The 16,186-nt window shown below is 37.9% G+C and overlaps 1 protein-coding gene across 1 annotated transcript; it reads right to left on the reverse strand.

Moving 5' to 3' along the window:
• Positions 1 to 7,011: 7,011 nt before the first annotated feature.
• LOC107821560 (transcription initiation factor IIA large subunit-like) lies at positions 7,012 to 15,051 on the reverse strand. Its single transcript, XM_016647987.2, has 11 exons — positions 14,525 to 15,051; positions 14,124 to 14,297; positions 13,802 to 14,038; positions 13,533 to 13,584; positions 13,385 to 13,443; positions 12,081 to 12,200; positions 10,574 to 10,693; positions 7,920 to 7,983; positions 7,679 to 7,833; positions 7,470 to 7,553; positions 7,012 to 7,346 (listed from the first exon to the last, which is right to left on the reverse strand). Exons 1-11 carry the CDS (start codon positions 14,645 to 14,647, stop codon positions 7,323 to 7,325), a joined length of 1,212 nt encoding a protein of 403 aa, XP_016503473.1. The 5' UTR covers positions 14,648 to 15,051; the 3' UTR covers positions 7,012 to 7,322.
• Positions 15,052 to 16,186: the final 1,135 nt, after the last annotated feature.

Here is a 16,186-nt window from a genome sequence, read left to right on the forward strand (position 1 = left end):
ATTTGCCTGTTGTTGTAAGGTTAGTATTAAGGTCTATAGTTCAGCATTCTCAGACACATCTGAGCCGATGGCTTCAGTATCATTCAAGAGTCCCCTTATTGTCGTATTTCTCATTTTGGTGTTCGGGGTTTCCATGTCGACGTGCACCCTTGGAGTTAGGGTTGGTATTGTAATCGTTGCACCCCTCGCCAGGACCCTCATCGCCTCTCAACAGGGTGTGCATTTAATTTGTTCTACTTTTTCAGAACTGTTGCATTACGCATATTGTACATGCGTCATGTTGAACAAGTAAACGAATCATTACGGTACACATGTATACAGTTCTTTTCAGTTAGACAAGACAAGGCGTGCATTTAATTTCTACTATTTTTTCTGGACTATTGCATAATGCATATTGTATATGCGCCATGTTAAACTAGTAAACGAATTATTACGGTACAAGTGCGTACAAACCTTTTCACGTACAAGTGTGCCGTGTGGAAAAGACAAGGTGTGCATTTAAATAGCGCATCATGTACATGCGTCATGTCGAACTACCTCCATTTTTATTCTTGATAAGTAGAACCAATTTTTTTAAGTTATTCATTTAACCAAGCTTTTCCAAAATGTCACTTACCTTTAATAAATAGTTAAAGAAGAGGCAAAAGGGTGAATTTAGCTCAAAAAAATCCACATGGCATGGGTCAGAAAGTGAACACAATTGATCATTTTCTTGAAAAATAATATATACTAGATTGCTATACTGATTTGGTAGATGATAACTGGTATAGTATTTTACGTCCCTTAGACAATAAAGTCATTAATATACATATAGATCTAAAAATTGCAAGACACATTAATGGGGAGGATGCATATTCTACAAAGCCTAAAAGTGTGCGAATATGGGGTGAAAACCTACAGTGGGTTTCCTAAGTTGCGCTTATGAGTTCTTATGTCGTTGGCATGGGCTAGCTGTACCACAAGCATTGTCGGCTACGTTTTAAGCTTCCACATACATGGATAAACCAAAAATTATTCAACATTTGATGAAGGAGACCTTAGAGATTGAAAAGGCACTACCCCTTCATCATGTACTAGATGATCTTAACTACCTCCAAGGGACTTAGAATCAGTATTGGGCTTTATTAGAGAATGAAAAATTGCATAGAGATCTTGATTATACTGTTTTCCCAATAGTTGTGGAGTGGGAGGGCCTACCAAAATATCTACCACAGATGTTGGACATTGGAGTGTCATATTGTTGTAGAAACCAAACAAGTGTTCTTATTGATGATAGTGATAAAATACGAAAAATGTGTTATAAATGGGGGCTAGATTATGATGCCCTGGGTCCGGACGGATGCGAACAAGATGTTGATGAAGAAAATTTATTATTTTTTAAATTTTATATAGAATTCTCAATGATAAGTTCCAATTAGAGTTAACATTATTGGAAATACAATTTTATTTCATTAATATTACAAACACACAAGTACAGACACTTGTTCTTACTAAACACACTACTAAAAACACTAATAATATGCCTAATAACTGCCAATGTTGGATGAACTACCACCACGAGCTGAATTGCCACCGTGTCCCAAACCGACTGTAGGACATTTACGATGATCGTGTCCTATTTGGGAACATAGACCAAATTTACGTGCGTATACGTTATCCCCAACATCCATTTGATTCAGTATCCGCATTCTTTTTTGCACTCCCCTACGACGTAAAAATGCCTTGTTACAAACTATTGCAAATGGTTCATGCGGCAAATAAAACTTAGAAGCCATTGGTTAGAAGTTCCTGCTATAGGTGTTTGCTTATACATCCACACTATATTCTCTATCAACATACCTCGTCGTTGCAAACCCAGTATGTTGAAAATACTTCATGGCATGAGAGCATGGCATGTGATAAATCGTCCATTTACCACATGAACATAATCGCGTGCTCTCATTGATGGTGTAGGTATTATTATCACGGCCTTGATGCAATCTGGTGCGAACTTCAAAAATATTTTGGTCACTGTAATATTGCATATATGTATGCCACATTGATCGCTTTTCATAACGGTCAAACTGTTGCATCGGATTTGGCATAATTTTAACACCCCTTTCAACCAAGGAGGATGAACTATGTAATCTATCAACGAACATCTCCGCTAGCTGCTTGAATGACATCTGCACCATGGCAGTGAGCGTCAATCCACAAGTTGACTTCAACAACCCATTAAAAGACTCCTAGATATTAGTAGTCAAAATTCTCTATCTTCTTCCACCATCCTTATGCATAGTCCATTTCTTAATCTCAAGATTCCTCAACCAAATATAAGCTCCTTCGTCTTCCTGCCTAATTAATTCCATCCGCATTAAGAATTTCCTCGCTAGATGATCTCTTGCAGCTATCCACATTATATCATATAACCTCTTGTTCGGATAAGCCCGTTGGAAGTTGGCCTTCAAGTTCCTAACACAGTAACAGTGGTAGCCATACTCATCCAAAGTACGCACAGACCTTAAAATCCTAGCATGCCGATCAGATATTAGACAAATACCTAAACATTTATCTCACAACGTGCTGCTTCAAGTGGTTTAAAAACCATGTTCAAGTATCTTAACTCTCATTGGAACAAATACCAAAGGCGAGGGAAAATATTTGGCCACTAGCATCTCAATCAACATCTTTATATTATACTTCTCTCGTACACATATATGTCGTCTATGGAGATTCTCGGCTGACAATAAACAAAACCATCAATGAATGGTTTAAATACCAGAACATATATCTAAATATGTTTTGTGGAATGTCAGGATGTCTGTCGTGCTTCCACTCAACAACTGTCCCGAGATTAAAGTGTTGCAAAGCAGCCATGTACCTTGGAAGAGCCGCAAATGACTTATCCCAGTTGCCATAAATAATCTCAAATGCACATTTACACCAGAGAAATACATTTCTTTTGGTAATGGTACACCCATATACCTGCGCAATGAATGTTATACACTCTTTTACCTTGTACCTTATGGATTATTCAATGTGTAAAATCAAGATAAGGGAAATCAAATCAATGTTCAAGTTAAAATAATTCCCATTGGATATGTCCATATTATAAGTATGCTTGCCAATGTATTTTCCCACCACCCACATATTGGTTTTCAACTTTATACCACGCAGCATCCACTTACAACCTTGGTCCCATCCATGACAAGCTATCTTATATGTTTTTTTTAGATGAATCAGCAACCTCGATCTCACAACAGTTTCTTTAAGCTGTAAATTTGCACCACCCTACTGAGGCGAGCCTTGTCATTGAAAAGCATCTTTTTGCAAAGCTCTATTGGTCTACTTTCATCTCGCATTTCTATACGAATGTCATCAATATTTCTTGTGAGGTCATCCACATTCGACATACTTGGCAAGTGATCAAGGTAGGAAATCTTCCTTGAATAAAAGGGCACACGCAACTCGTACATCGTTGGTCTAACAGTAGGTGAAGTATGCATATACGGAGTATGCTGAGTGGTGGCATCATATGCTCCATCGTCAAATCCAGTTGCTCATTGTCACTCTCATATGTGAAGTGTGGTTCCTCATCGTCGCTCTTATCAGAGAATGGTGCTTCATCGCCTGACTCATCAACGTTGATTACTGTCATCTTCCCCACTCTGTGCATTTTTCATATCCTGATTCAAAATATTTTCATCGCCCAGCTGAGTTAGGACAAGACCGTCACGTTTCTCATTTTCCCTGCACAGCCAATCAAATAATTAATATTTTGTACATCTCAACATAATATATTAACTCTAAGGTTTAAACGTATCATTCATAATTTGTAGATAGCTTATGATGCACATTATCAAATTACTAATAACTCGAGGATGGACCAGAATGATCCTATCCCTCTAAAAGTAGCTAGGTAGATTCCAACTGTTGGTTGATTCATAACATGTAAAATTCATATCTGGCTAGTAACATCTACGAAAGATATAAGAGTTATTACTATTATTATACATAAAATAAATAGTTAACTACAACAAGGTAAATTACAATTTACCACTCGGTATGTAAAGTTTGTATACTTGGTGATCCTCCATGCTACTGCATTTGCAAGAAATTATGTCATCGCTCGTTAAACCCGTGGAGAAAAGTTTTAGATCTAACCAAACTCTTTCATACGGAACCTGTTTGGATAAAACAGATTAAAAAAATACCACCAGATGGTTGAGTCTTAGCCGTAGTTTGCGGAATATCAATATTGTTGACGTCTTCGACTTTACGTACATTTTCAGTATGCTTAACACAAGAACATCCTTGTGTTCATCCGGAGTCCTCAAAAAATCTTGCAGAGTTTCATTATCATCGATGTTAAACTCCGCATAACAAACCACACCTTGTGAAGTAAGCGAGTACATATATCTTCTAGTTACCTTAAGACTAACCGAACATTTACTCACACTCATTCTTTTACAAATCAGAGATACCAATTTCTGGTACTCCAATGTGAGTGGCACCTTAACAATACACTATGGAGAACAACTATAGCGCACCAAGTTATTCTCCACCACAGCCTCACCGCCCCAGTATTACGCAACCCTAATTTTTTGCTCATTAGACATCATAGCAAGATTCGAAGAGAACTTTGTACATATTGATGAAAATAAAGGGATGTATAAAGGATGCTGAAGAACAAAGGCAAATTGGTTCAAAGTAACTCAAGAATGATTTTTTCAAGAATGAATATTCGAGCCTTATAAATTCCTTATGCACGTGAAATGTCCATATAGCGCATGTATTATATGCATTATTCACATAGCACATGTATTACATGAGTTGTACACATAGCGCTATACTGTTAATCATCATGCAGTCATAATATGCAGTACAATCAAACTTCTATATAACAGCCTCGTTTGTTCCGAATATTTTTGGATGTTATAGCGAAGTGTTGTTATAGAGAACATATGTTATAACATAACATAAAAATTGGTTCCAAAAAAACTTGGCTTTTATAGAGAAGTGTTGTTATATATGGATGCTGTTATAGAGAGGTCTAAATGTATATGTTAACGCGGTAACTGACCGTTAACATATAAAACGGTTCTCATATCTTTTTATCTTTTTCGCACCTATTTTGATCTCTTGAGTCCAAAAACTTGTTATTTAGGTTCCAGACTCTGATGCCAAAGGCAGAGAACACAGACTATGAACAAGGAGTTGCAAATATATGTGCAATGTCCTGTTTTTTAAGTACCAAACCCTAAGTGAACCACAAAATTTATAAACGATAACAACAATAGCTAGCCACGTAAAGTGATGACGAAAACTTGTAAATATTCACTAGATTAAAATGACCGTTACATGTAACTGCTCTTATTTCCTCTCCTTTTAATATTCACAAATCATAACCGTGGAAAGAAAAATAGAATATCTATAACCGACCCCATGCTTTCCGCTCCATAGAAATACAGTAACAACAACTCTCTTTCTTCCCCCTCTATTCTCGCTCCTTTCTTATTAAACATATTTAGCTCTTCATCAAACACTTTTTTCTTTCCACTATGATAGCTAAGACTCGAGAAATAATTATTGTATGAGAAATGGAAGCAAGCAAGAAAGAGGGGGTGTCTTGTACCAGGTTACAGAAGAAAGCACCCTCTTCTCTACAACTAGAAGATAAGATGAATGTGGATGGTAATTTCAGAGTACCTTCCAATTTCATGGAAGAAGCTTCCTCTCATTGTGCCATTCCTTTGTTATCTCCACTTATATTTTCTAGCACATCTCTAGATGAAAATGTCAAGTGTGAATGTGATGATATCATTATAAATGGAACAGCCAAACATCTCGTTCAGGAAAATAATGCTCCTTTGGAGAAAGCTGGATGGCAACATCCTGCCGTAGGGACATATACAGAACCTTCGACCATTTTCGCCTTGTTTCAGTCACAATGTGCCCTTGCCAACTCGGGGCGTTGAGGTTTATAGTTAATGAATTGGTCCTGCAATTGTATAACCTGGTGAATTAGACGTACTACTTTCCAAACTAATGTGAATTTTTTCTTTTCTTATGTTATTAATAAGTCGAATCTTTCCCTCTTACATAATAGTAAGAGGTTAAGGATCGCGTAGTCTCTTTGTTTTGTTTACCTTGTAAGCATATCTTTTCTTCTTCTTTGTATTTCATCTGATTTTGGGTAAATCATGCAACTATTTTTAGGTGCAAAGGTCTTTCTTAGCTTCCTAACTGTTTGAGAGGAAACTTTGCCTCCACCTTGCCGTCATTAATAAAGTCACCATGTTTTGGAAACCAACTGGATGATCATTACTTGATAAAAATGTGAGGGCAAATTTTTTAATATCTTACCTTTAAAAGAGATAGCATCTTAAATATTACGGTGAATTCCTCTTCATTTTCGTTTCATTTTTTCTCCCCAAGTTAACCAATCTTCACCAGTGCTGCAAATTAACGCCTTCCGCATGGATTTTCATTATCCAAACATTTAACTATAAATAAATCAAAGTCAAAAGGAAAGCGAGGTCCATTAATTCACAGCCGAGTGGCTTACACTAGGGGATATAGTAATCAATGTTTACACTAAGCCACGTCAATTTACTATTAGATTAGAGATGCATGTGCAGTAAAGAGACGTCATGTAGGTGTGAATAACTTTTCCCGATAAAATTACCAACAGGCTGAAGGCTTGACCTATTTCAAAGTTTTTTCTTCTATAATTTCCAATTGCTAGCACAGAGGTAATGAATTATAAGGTAGCCGTTTTAACCACAGTAAACGTACGATAAGGTAATAAACTGTGTCCCAACAGATGAATGGAGAACATTACGCTTCATCGAAATCCAACCTTCCTCCCAAACATCAGTAAGAGCTGCAATCAAACTCAATTGTCACAAGTCACATATCACAACACATGCAAATTGGGAATATATCAGCATGACTGATCCAAGAAGTACACAGTTCATGGAACTATCCTTGGGGTATCATGAGCGCAGTTCAGCTAAAACAACATAGACGAGAAAAGAAAGATACCACTGGTATTAAATTAGCCAAGATGTTCCAAAAGCGTACAACACAGGAAAATTATACATTCCTCTCAGATCAAGTTCAAAAGCTCAACAAGTAATCCATATGGCCAAGCAGCAGCTCTTTTACTATATATATACACTCGGCCAACCAAAAAACTTCTCTAGCAATGAGCATTAAGCAACTTAGTCTCCTGGAGTTTTAACTTTCATTAAAATGCCAACAACAAAATAAGTAATCAGCTTGGTCGGTTCTTGAATTTGAGCTCCTTTACTGCCAAATTAGATTTTCCTTCAATTGCCTCAGAAGTCAAACTCTCCAGTTGCCTGGACAAGTAACCAATGAACCAAATAGATCAACTCAAGGATAAAAATAACAGTAACAAAGACAAGGGACCTTTTACCAAATAAAATAAAATGCAAATCAGAACAAAAGGTTCTAAATCCAACCTTATTGAAAAGAATGTCTTTATTATTTATGTGCATTATGCCATCCTTAAGGGTGCATTTCCACCTGCTCTTTGTACGTGTCACCTACAGAAGCTTGTATCAAGTCAGCTTTGTAGCACATCAAGACTGATACGACACTTCATGATAAACAACAGAATGGGGCATACAAAATTTTCCATTCAATACATTAACAAAAAGGATATCTTAACCTTGTCAAACTGAGCCAAAACTAGATGCGCTGTGTTTAGATCCTCCCCTTGGTCCACATCATCAAAATCATCGTCATCGTTTTCATTCAAGGGCTCATCATCATCATCAACATCATCATTCTGAAGGACAGGAGCAGGAGTAGGCGCTTGCATATCTAAAGGATGCAATGAAGAGGTTGCAGCAGCATCAGAAGGAGGATAAATTATAGCCATAAAGACTATGTACCTGAGAATAAATTACCATTTGGTGCTGGTGTGTTGACAATATTATAGTCTTCATTGACCACCCCTTGATAACCATAGATCTTCAAGTTGGGAAAAAATAAATAAGGTTACTAAAATACCATTCAAAAGCCATCAGATTTCATGTTTGTCAAATAAATATGACAATGAGAAGAGTAAGGAAGTTCTCATCTTCACTCCAATAAAAGAGATAGAAAGCTTCCACAAGCATTATACATTATAGGATAGGCACAATAGTAAACACAGATTATATTTGTTATTCAAAACATTATCTATGCAGACAGGAGTCAGAAACATGCACACTAGCCAACACTTCTATCTATTAGTTGATCATAGTCCAGAACTGACGACAGAATCTAGGAATGGATGTGGCAGCTAATTATTCGTGAAAAAGGACATATCTCAGTCAAAAGTAGAATAGAGTAACATTAGTTATTTATTTACTCACTTCATCATTTGTATAACCATGTGACTTTTCACGTAGGTTAAGAGAGAAGAGTTTCAATAATTTGTTATATTTGACTTTGTATAAGAAAATAGAAGGAAGACGTGAAAGGTTATGAGATTGCACATCAAATTCTGACTGCCCTTTAATAATAGAATTGCTTTCTGATATAGTGCGCTTCGCCATTGAAGGAAATGAAGGTTTTCGTCCTGGTCAAACTAAACAGAAATTAGGTCAACCATAATGGATCAGGGCATACTGTTCTTATGAAAACAAAATTAGTTTCTTTTGCTTTTTTACAAGTAAAAAGAAAACAGCATTAGTTTACATTGGCTTGAATTCTTACAACAACAACAACAACCCAGTAAAATCCCACCAGTGGGGGTGGGGTGGGGTCTGGGGAGAGTAGAGTGTACGCAGACCTTACCCCTACCCTAGAGGGGGTAGAGAGGCTATTTCCGGGAGACCCTCAGCTCAGATACAATAGATCTATGACAACAAAACCCAAAAAATAATCAGCAACGTGAGAGACAACAAATAAATGGAAAAGCAGTAACACAAATATTATGCAAAGGTGTGAAACACAACATAAATCGCTAGCAGTGCTAAACAAAACACTATCATACTCGTCGGTGCAAAGAGGGAAACCGGGACAAAGATGAAAGTTGCTCGACTACCCTTTAACCTACAACCCTAATGCTCGACCTCCACACCTTCCTATCAAGAGCCATGTCCTCGGAAATCTGGAGCCGCGCCATGTCCTGTCTGATCACCTCACCCCAATACTTCTTGGGCCGCCCTCTACTTGTTCTCGTACTTGTCAAAGCCAACTGCTCACACCTCCTAACCGGAGCATCTAGGATTCTCCTCTGCACGTGTCCGAACCATCTAAGTCGCGCTTCCCACATCTTGTCGTCCACTGGAGCCATGCCCACCCTCTTCTGAATATCTTCATTCCTAATCTTATCCAGCCTAGTGTGCCCACATATCCATCTCAACATCCTCATTTCTGCTACTTCATCTTATGGATATGTGAATTCTTGACTGGCCAACACTCAGCCCCATACAACATGGCAGGTTTAACCACCGCTCTATAGAACATACTTTTGGCTTGAATTCTTAGATACAGAAAATTTTGGCCTTTAAGCAGAAAGGTCAGGTAGTTTGGATGGGCAAATCAAGTAGAGATAAGAGGGTCCCATTTTATGAGAGTAAAGTCGTCTAAAATTCATATCTGAAGTTCTATACAACCATGCATTTTTCATCCAAAATCAGTGTGGAAGGAGGAGGAAGAAGAAGTTTTGTTGGATTTTTCCTGCTGGATCAGTAGTTGCACCACTTTTAAAAACAGGGACAAGTTGAACACCACCCCTTAAAAGGGACACTTGGTGAATTATTTTGCATAATAACTAAGGTCTGCAGTGTCTTGGCGCAGCTCCAAACCAACCCAAGCATGCCTTACTCAGTAGAATACTTGACTCAATGCTATCCTATTTAAATACATGTATATGCTATTTCATTCAAAAGAAAAAACATGCATATGTTACTGTATCTCATTGAAATAAGCCCTTTATCCACATGTTCTCCCTTAAGCACTGAAAATACCTTTAAAACCCTATGTTGCTAGGATACGGGTGCAGGTATCCAATACGGCTGCACATCCAGGGGTCAGATTCTTCCTCATATAAATTTTAGAATTCGGGGACACAGATCGAAGTACAGGTAACGGTGTGGGTGTTGGGATATCGCCGAAAATGTATATCACGACATATGTGTGCAAATGTGTGTGAGAGAGAATCCCTAAATCAAACCAAATACCAAATGAAACTATACTTCTTGGCCGTCGTCAAAGCACCCAAGTTAGGTAGGCCAAATCTAGTTCGGATCCCACACCCACACCCAAATAGTGTCGGATCAACACGAGTACAACAAAAATTTTGAAGGATCCGAGCAACATAGTTCAAAATTCAAAGGCATTTGAATTCATTTTGTGTGAAAGGAAGCTTTCAAAGCACCCAAAAAAATTAAAATGCCACAACGAAACAAAAACAGATACATACCACATGGATGAAAAGTACAATTAAAATGCCATATGTGCAATCAAGAGGGTAGCTACGCCTTGAAAAAATAGGACAAACACAGGACCTTTGTATAGCATGTGAATATGCCTTTGGATGACGATGATACATAAAAGAAGAAAAACTCACATTGGGTGTCGAAAGCGCTTCGTCGTAGTGGTCAGTTGGACCATCAACTTGAGGAATTCTAGAAGCAGCAGCCTGGATAGAGGTCACCAACTCAAGCTGAATAGTGTTGCCTTCACCAGCCTGTATAGGACAAACCAATACATCTTGTTCTTATTATAGGTTGGTATTTTAATTTGGAAAATAGAAACATAATTCAAAAGGGTATCACGAGTTGCAGTGCAACTAATCAGACAAGTAGGGCACCACTAAGCTAATCCTCTAATTTTAAAATTCCGCACCAAGAGCTCTATTCTTAACAATGTCAGCAACTCCACTCTCCACTATGTTCGCCTTGTAGGAGTAAATCTTCCAAAAAATGACTCGTGATATTGACCAAGTAACCAACCAACTTCTCTTTCCACCCCCAACCTAACCCAAACGAGAAGCAGGGATGAAAAGCAGGAAAAAGGGGAGGTTTTTACATCCATAAATATAAAACATATTTCACCTAGTATTTAAAAGTGAATGTGTCGCCATACAAGATTGGATATTTTATTATAGGTAAGAGATTGGATATCATATTCTACAGAAGGTGCAAGCAACACACAGATGATAAAAGAGCAAATGTCTTCTGTGATAAAATGCACATGTCCAATGTAAGGTGTTAAAATGGGACAAGTTAGACCTAAAATAACATGGTAAATTGTTGTTCTAAAAGTCCTACAATTTTGTCGAAATCAATAGCTAAGTAAAGAACAAAATAGAAGCAACAGAGACAATAGGCAATACTAATTAGTAGGAATTAAGGTTTAGTTGTTTTTGAATTAAGGTTTAGTTGTTGCTACACTCTAGTTAGAGATAAATCGGTCCCAACATTGCATGCACCTTGACTATCCACCAGGTACCTGCTACGTACCTGCTACCTCCCATCAGCATAGGTACCCGGGTGGCTCTATCCACCAAGAATTAAGCAGATGGAAGAAATCACCTACAGTGAAATGAATTAGGCTAGATAGGGTACAATGGTTACAAGGGATACATCCAAACTAGTTTGGATTTGAGGCCGAGTTGATTGATTGAAACATTTTGATGAATTCAAGACATCACAGCAACCAAGAGACATCAGAACTGCTAGAGAACAAAGCAAAGCTGGATGTGCAAAATCACAAGTTTTACCCATTCGGAGGAGCTTATATTTAAACATTTAGGGTTGTACACTGTTACATGTTTGTCCGGTTGTACCAGCCTTGACCTCTTGACTTAGTAGTGTGAAAAGACTCCCTCAACCACTATGACAAAGAGCGACCAGTGGCTGTACAGTGTTACATTGTTTAACCATACAAGTACAAGTCCTTCCCGCCTACATTTAAATAACCTTGGCCCCTCTTTATTTCCATCAAACAAATGCTCTCTGCAGCAATAGTTCTCATATGATCACAAGTCTTGTTTGCTATAGTTATCCAAGAGTTAATATCATAGGTTTGAAATATATGCAAGTATCTCATTCAGTGAATAAGCAAAGCCCTGCCTTCATGATGTCATATATTGAGTCTGCAGCACCATCCTGTTGAGGTATGTATCCCCCATTGTTATATTGAGATGCAAAATCTTCCCTTTTCCGCTTTCCAGCAGCCGTCATAAAGAAGTCCTGCAATTTAGCTGACATCAAGACCAACTCTGAACCAAAGGTAACATGTTTTGTAGAGGCACTAAGTTACGCGCAAAGCCAAGGGAAAGGGCAAATTCAATGGTAGAGGACATTGACTTAATGCATAAATAGACGTGTCTTGTGCATACATGAGGGTTGAGAATTGCTAGATTCAAATCACACTCGAATATTTCCTTCCCTGGAGCTATATACATAATACTCAATTACATCCAACATGATGACGTGAACTCAATATTATGCGGACAGAGTATCAAACACCTACTCCCTTTTCCCTACCCTAAAGAACATAAAACATGTGTCCAATACACGGCAACATTCTGATTCAAAATTATGTATTAGGCAGCAATACATTTACTAACTAGCAAAATTACTAATTTTTGCTTTGAGACCAATAAAAGCAATAAAACAAGGCTGATAAACAAATTCTACCTAAAAGTTATGCAAGCCCGATCAGCAGCTAAACAACCTCATGTTCCTCACCATCTTATAGTTATTACAGTGACAAGAGCTAAGAAAGCTTTCTAACAAGAAGAAAAGGGTTATATGAGAAGGGCAGGGATCCTCTTTGAACTCCCAAGATAAGCAACTGTACAAGTTCCACAAAATATTACAAAATCAGTTTGGGAGTTTCTAGGGAAAGAAGGATTATCTTTAAACTTTGAGAATGGCATGCTGAAAAAAAGTGGACTATTTTGCTTTTAGTTGCTCTTGCTTGCATGTCTACTTGTGAGGAAATGTTCCAGGTGTAAATTCAAGATTAGTATATATACTCTCTCCGTTTCAATTTAGATGAGGTAGTTTGACTTGACACAAAGTTTAAGAAAAAAAAAAAACTTTTGAAACATGTGGTCCTAAGAGTTTAAGGGGCAAAAGCTTTTTGGAGCCATGACATTTGTGTGACTATAAAAGCTTCTCATTAAGGGTAAAGTGGGTAAAATGAAAAGTTTAAAGTTAAATTATTTTCAATTGTAGAAATGTGTCATTCTTTTTAGAACAAACTAATAAGGAAAGTGTGTCATTTAAATTGAAACAGAGAGAGTAATATATAATATGTGTGTGTGTATGTGTGTTAAACAAGAACATCATGTGACACAAGTTACTAGAAGAAAGACGACATGTAGCCTTTCTTTCTTTAGCAAGTATATAGAAGCATAACATTTCACCTGAGTCATGGGTTGCTGAGAAGCTCCGCGATCAACTTCTTCTCGTCCTTCAACATAAGCTGCAGCAGGAGGAAGGCAACTAACGCTTAATATACGTAATGCATCAAAATGCTTGCTTCCATGGAATATATTTAAATATTTTCCTCACCAACATTAACATCAAGGGGAGGCCTTTGATTCAACCAAGGGGAGGGTGGTTGCTGCACAAGTCAAAGCAAACATTTTCAATACCATACTTATCTGGAAATCAAAATACTTGCAGCAACAGGAAAATGTGAAAGGCCATCAAATCATCCTATTAGAAAAACTAAATGTGTGCATGTGGCAAACATAAATCTTACAAAACCACATGCATCTTACAAAGCAGATTGATAACCTTTGTACAGAATACAGCAAGGAGATAGTTAAAATGCCTACCATAAATGGGCTAGGTCTCCCTGGACCGCCTTTCAACTGAGTTGCACCACCAGTATCATTCAAAGAAGAGTACTCATTAGGTGTAAAGGGAGTACTGCCACCTGTAGGAATATTATACATTGAGCTGCTATCTGCTGTTCCAGGAAGAGGTGTTTGGGCAGTTCCCGGGAGGGGTGTCTGCACTGTTCCAGGTAGCGGTGTCTGGGCGGTACCAGGCAACGGAGTCTGCAATGGAGTCTGCAAGTGGAGAATATACATGTGTCAATTTATGAGCCCCCAAGAGTTGCTTGCTTTTCAATAGCTAGTAAAATCGGGTACTCACTGGAGGAAACAGAATATCGGCAGTGGGAGTTTCATACTCCTCAGTGCCTTCATAAGGCACATTAAGGTCATGAACAGGGGTTGTTATTGGACCTCCAGGGGTCCCTTTCGGAGCTGGATTCCTCTCTGTTGTACCCAATATTGCCCCAGCATGCATCATTTTCATCTCCCATAACTGAAAAATTGACATTAAACTATCAAACTTAAAACCCTTAAATTCACCTAATTGGATCCAGAAAGAGACCCAATTACTAATCAGATCAACCAACAAAAACCCACTAGAATAGTAACTAATCTGCAATCAGCTAAATTTAAACCCTAGAACCTCTGCAAATTTCATAAATCGCGTCATTAATTTGCTAATTAATGAAAAATTCGATTGAAAAAGAAAAGAGAAATTACTCCTTGGAGCTCGTTGAGGATACTCTCTCCGGGACCACCGTTGTTGATGAACTCATCACGGACCTTGCTGATGACATCTTCGATGACGTGGATGTAAACATTGCTCGTAGTCGAACTCGCCATTCCTCCGAATCTAACTTTTATCAGATAAATTGACGGATAAGAATAAATAACGATCTTACGGAGCTAAACCCTAAACGATTGATAGGACATGGGAGAAATTAGGGCCTAGGGTTTTCGAACGCCGGTGAAGGGTTTGAAGTGAACGGAACGGCGGAGAGAGAGATTGAAAGGATAGGGGAAGAGCGGAAGTGAGATGGAATAAAAGAGTGGAATATAAATAGGTTTGCATCCGATTAGTTGCGTGTTATACACGTGGCGAGATCTGGTAGCTCCGAACTTCTCTGTCTATATTGGGGGAAAATAGAAATTTGGAGATTTTATTATAAGACGAAGACATGGGTGGATCAGTTTAAGCGGCCCAGAGCAGCGTCACCGACTCACCCAGACACCTACCAGCATTCCCAATTTCCCGTAGTTCACTTCATTTTAAAACCGGATTTACCCCTATATTAGACAAGAGGGGTTGCTCTGATGGTAAGCAACCTCCGCTTCCAACCAAGAGGTTGTGAGTTCGAGTCTCCCCAAGAGCAAGGTGGGAAGTTCTTGGAGGGAATGATGCCGGAGGTCTATTTGGAAACAGCCTCTCTACCTCAGGGTAGGGGTAAGGTCTATACACACTACCCTCCCCTATTTTATGTTTACGAGTTTTTGACCAATATCATTTCTATTGTTTCACACCGACTTTGTTTACATTATTATACTATCTCACTTAACATGCAACCTTACTTGTGTTTAGAGAACTTTACCAGAAATATTCTTCTGTTAACTTTTCCATCTTTTTCTAATAAAATCTTCTATTGTCACGAGGATTTTATATATAATTTTTCTTTGCTTTTCGCAGCTCTTTAAAGAACAAATGTCAACTGCTGAAGTGTTGAAGTCGTGGAGTAATATTAGACTCTTGATGAAGATGTTAGACTATGAGGGTGCTCCGGTTAATCATCTAAAAAATTTAGTTCATTTGAAATACTTAAGTGCGAGGAAAACTCATCTGATAATTCGATTACTAAGCATGTTCATTTTGCAGATTCTTGATTTATCAATGCACCCATTTCTTAATATCCTTCTGAGATTGTTGTTGTCCATAGCATGGGATATCTTGAGATATTTTACTGAAATCGCCAAACAAGAATAGAACTTGATTGTGGATTCCAAAAGTAATTGGGCGTTTAGTGCGGCTAAAGAATTGTATTTTGTAGTAGCATATGACGTTGACAATAGCGCATTAAAAATATAAAGAACTTAAAGCAAACTAAGAAAATTAGCCTTTCAAACATCCACAAATACTATACATTTCAAACATCCACAAATACTATACATGGAGAGTACTGTGGGTCTCGGTCAAGTTAGTTACTTTTGTTCTTTGAAGAGCTCATGTGGAACTAGTTAAAAGATAAAACAAAGAAGCATTGCACGTGAGAAAGAAAGCTGCATTAGAAAAGATAGAAAAGTTAACATAAGGATATTTTTGGTAAATTTTTCCAAACTTAAGGATTGTTATCTACTAAGTGGGCCACTATAAGAATGTAATAGAAGCTA

Source organism: Nicotiana tabacum, chromosome 8, assembly GCF_000715075.1.
Source record: "Nicotiana tabacum cultivar K326 chromosome 8, ASM71507v2, whole genome shotgun sequence".
NCBI lineage: Eukaryota > Viridiplantae > Streptophyta > Magnoliopsida > Solanales > Solanaceae > Nicotiana > Nicotiana tabacum.

What these genes read in the sequence shown, in the direction of transcription:
- LOC107821560 (XM_016647987.2), bottom strand. Translation starts at nt 14,647, where the DNA reads ATGGCGAGTTCGACTACGAGCAATGTTTACATCCACGTCATCGAAGAT. An exon ending in CCGATATTCTGTTTCCTCCA is followed by an intron (nt 14,039 to 14,123) that starts GTGAGTACCCGA and finishes CTCCACTTGCAG; the next exon opens with ACTCCATTGCAGACTCCGTT. An exon ending in CTCAGCAACCCATGACTCAG is followed by an intron (nt 12,201 to 13,384) that starts GTGAAATGTTAT and finishes GCTAAATTGCAG; the next exon opens with GACTTCTTTATGACGGCTGC.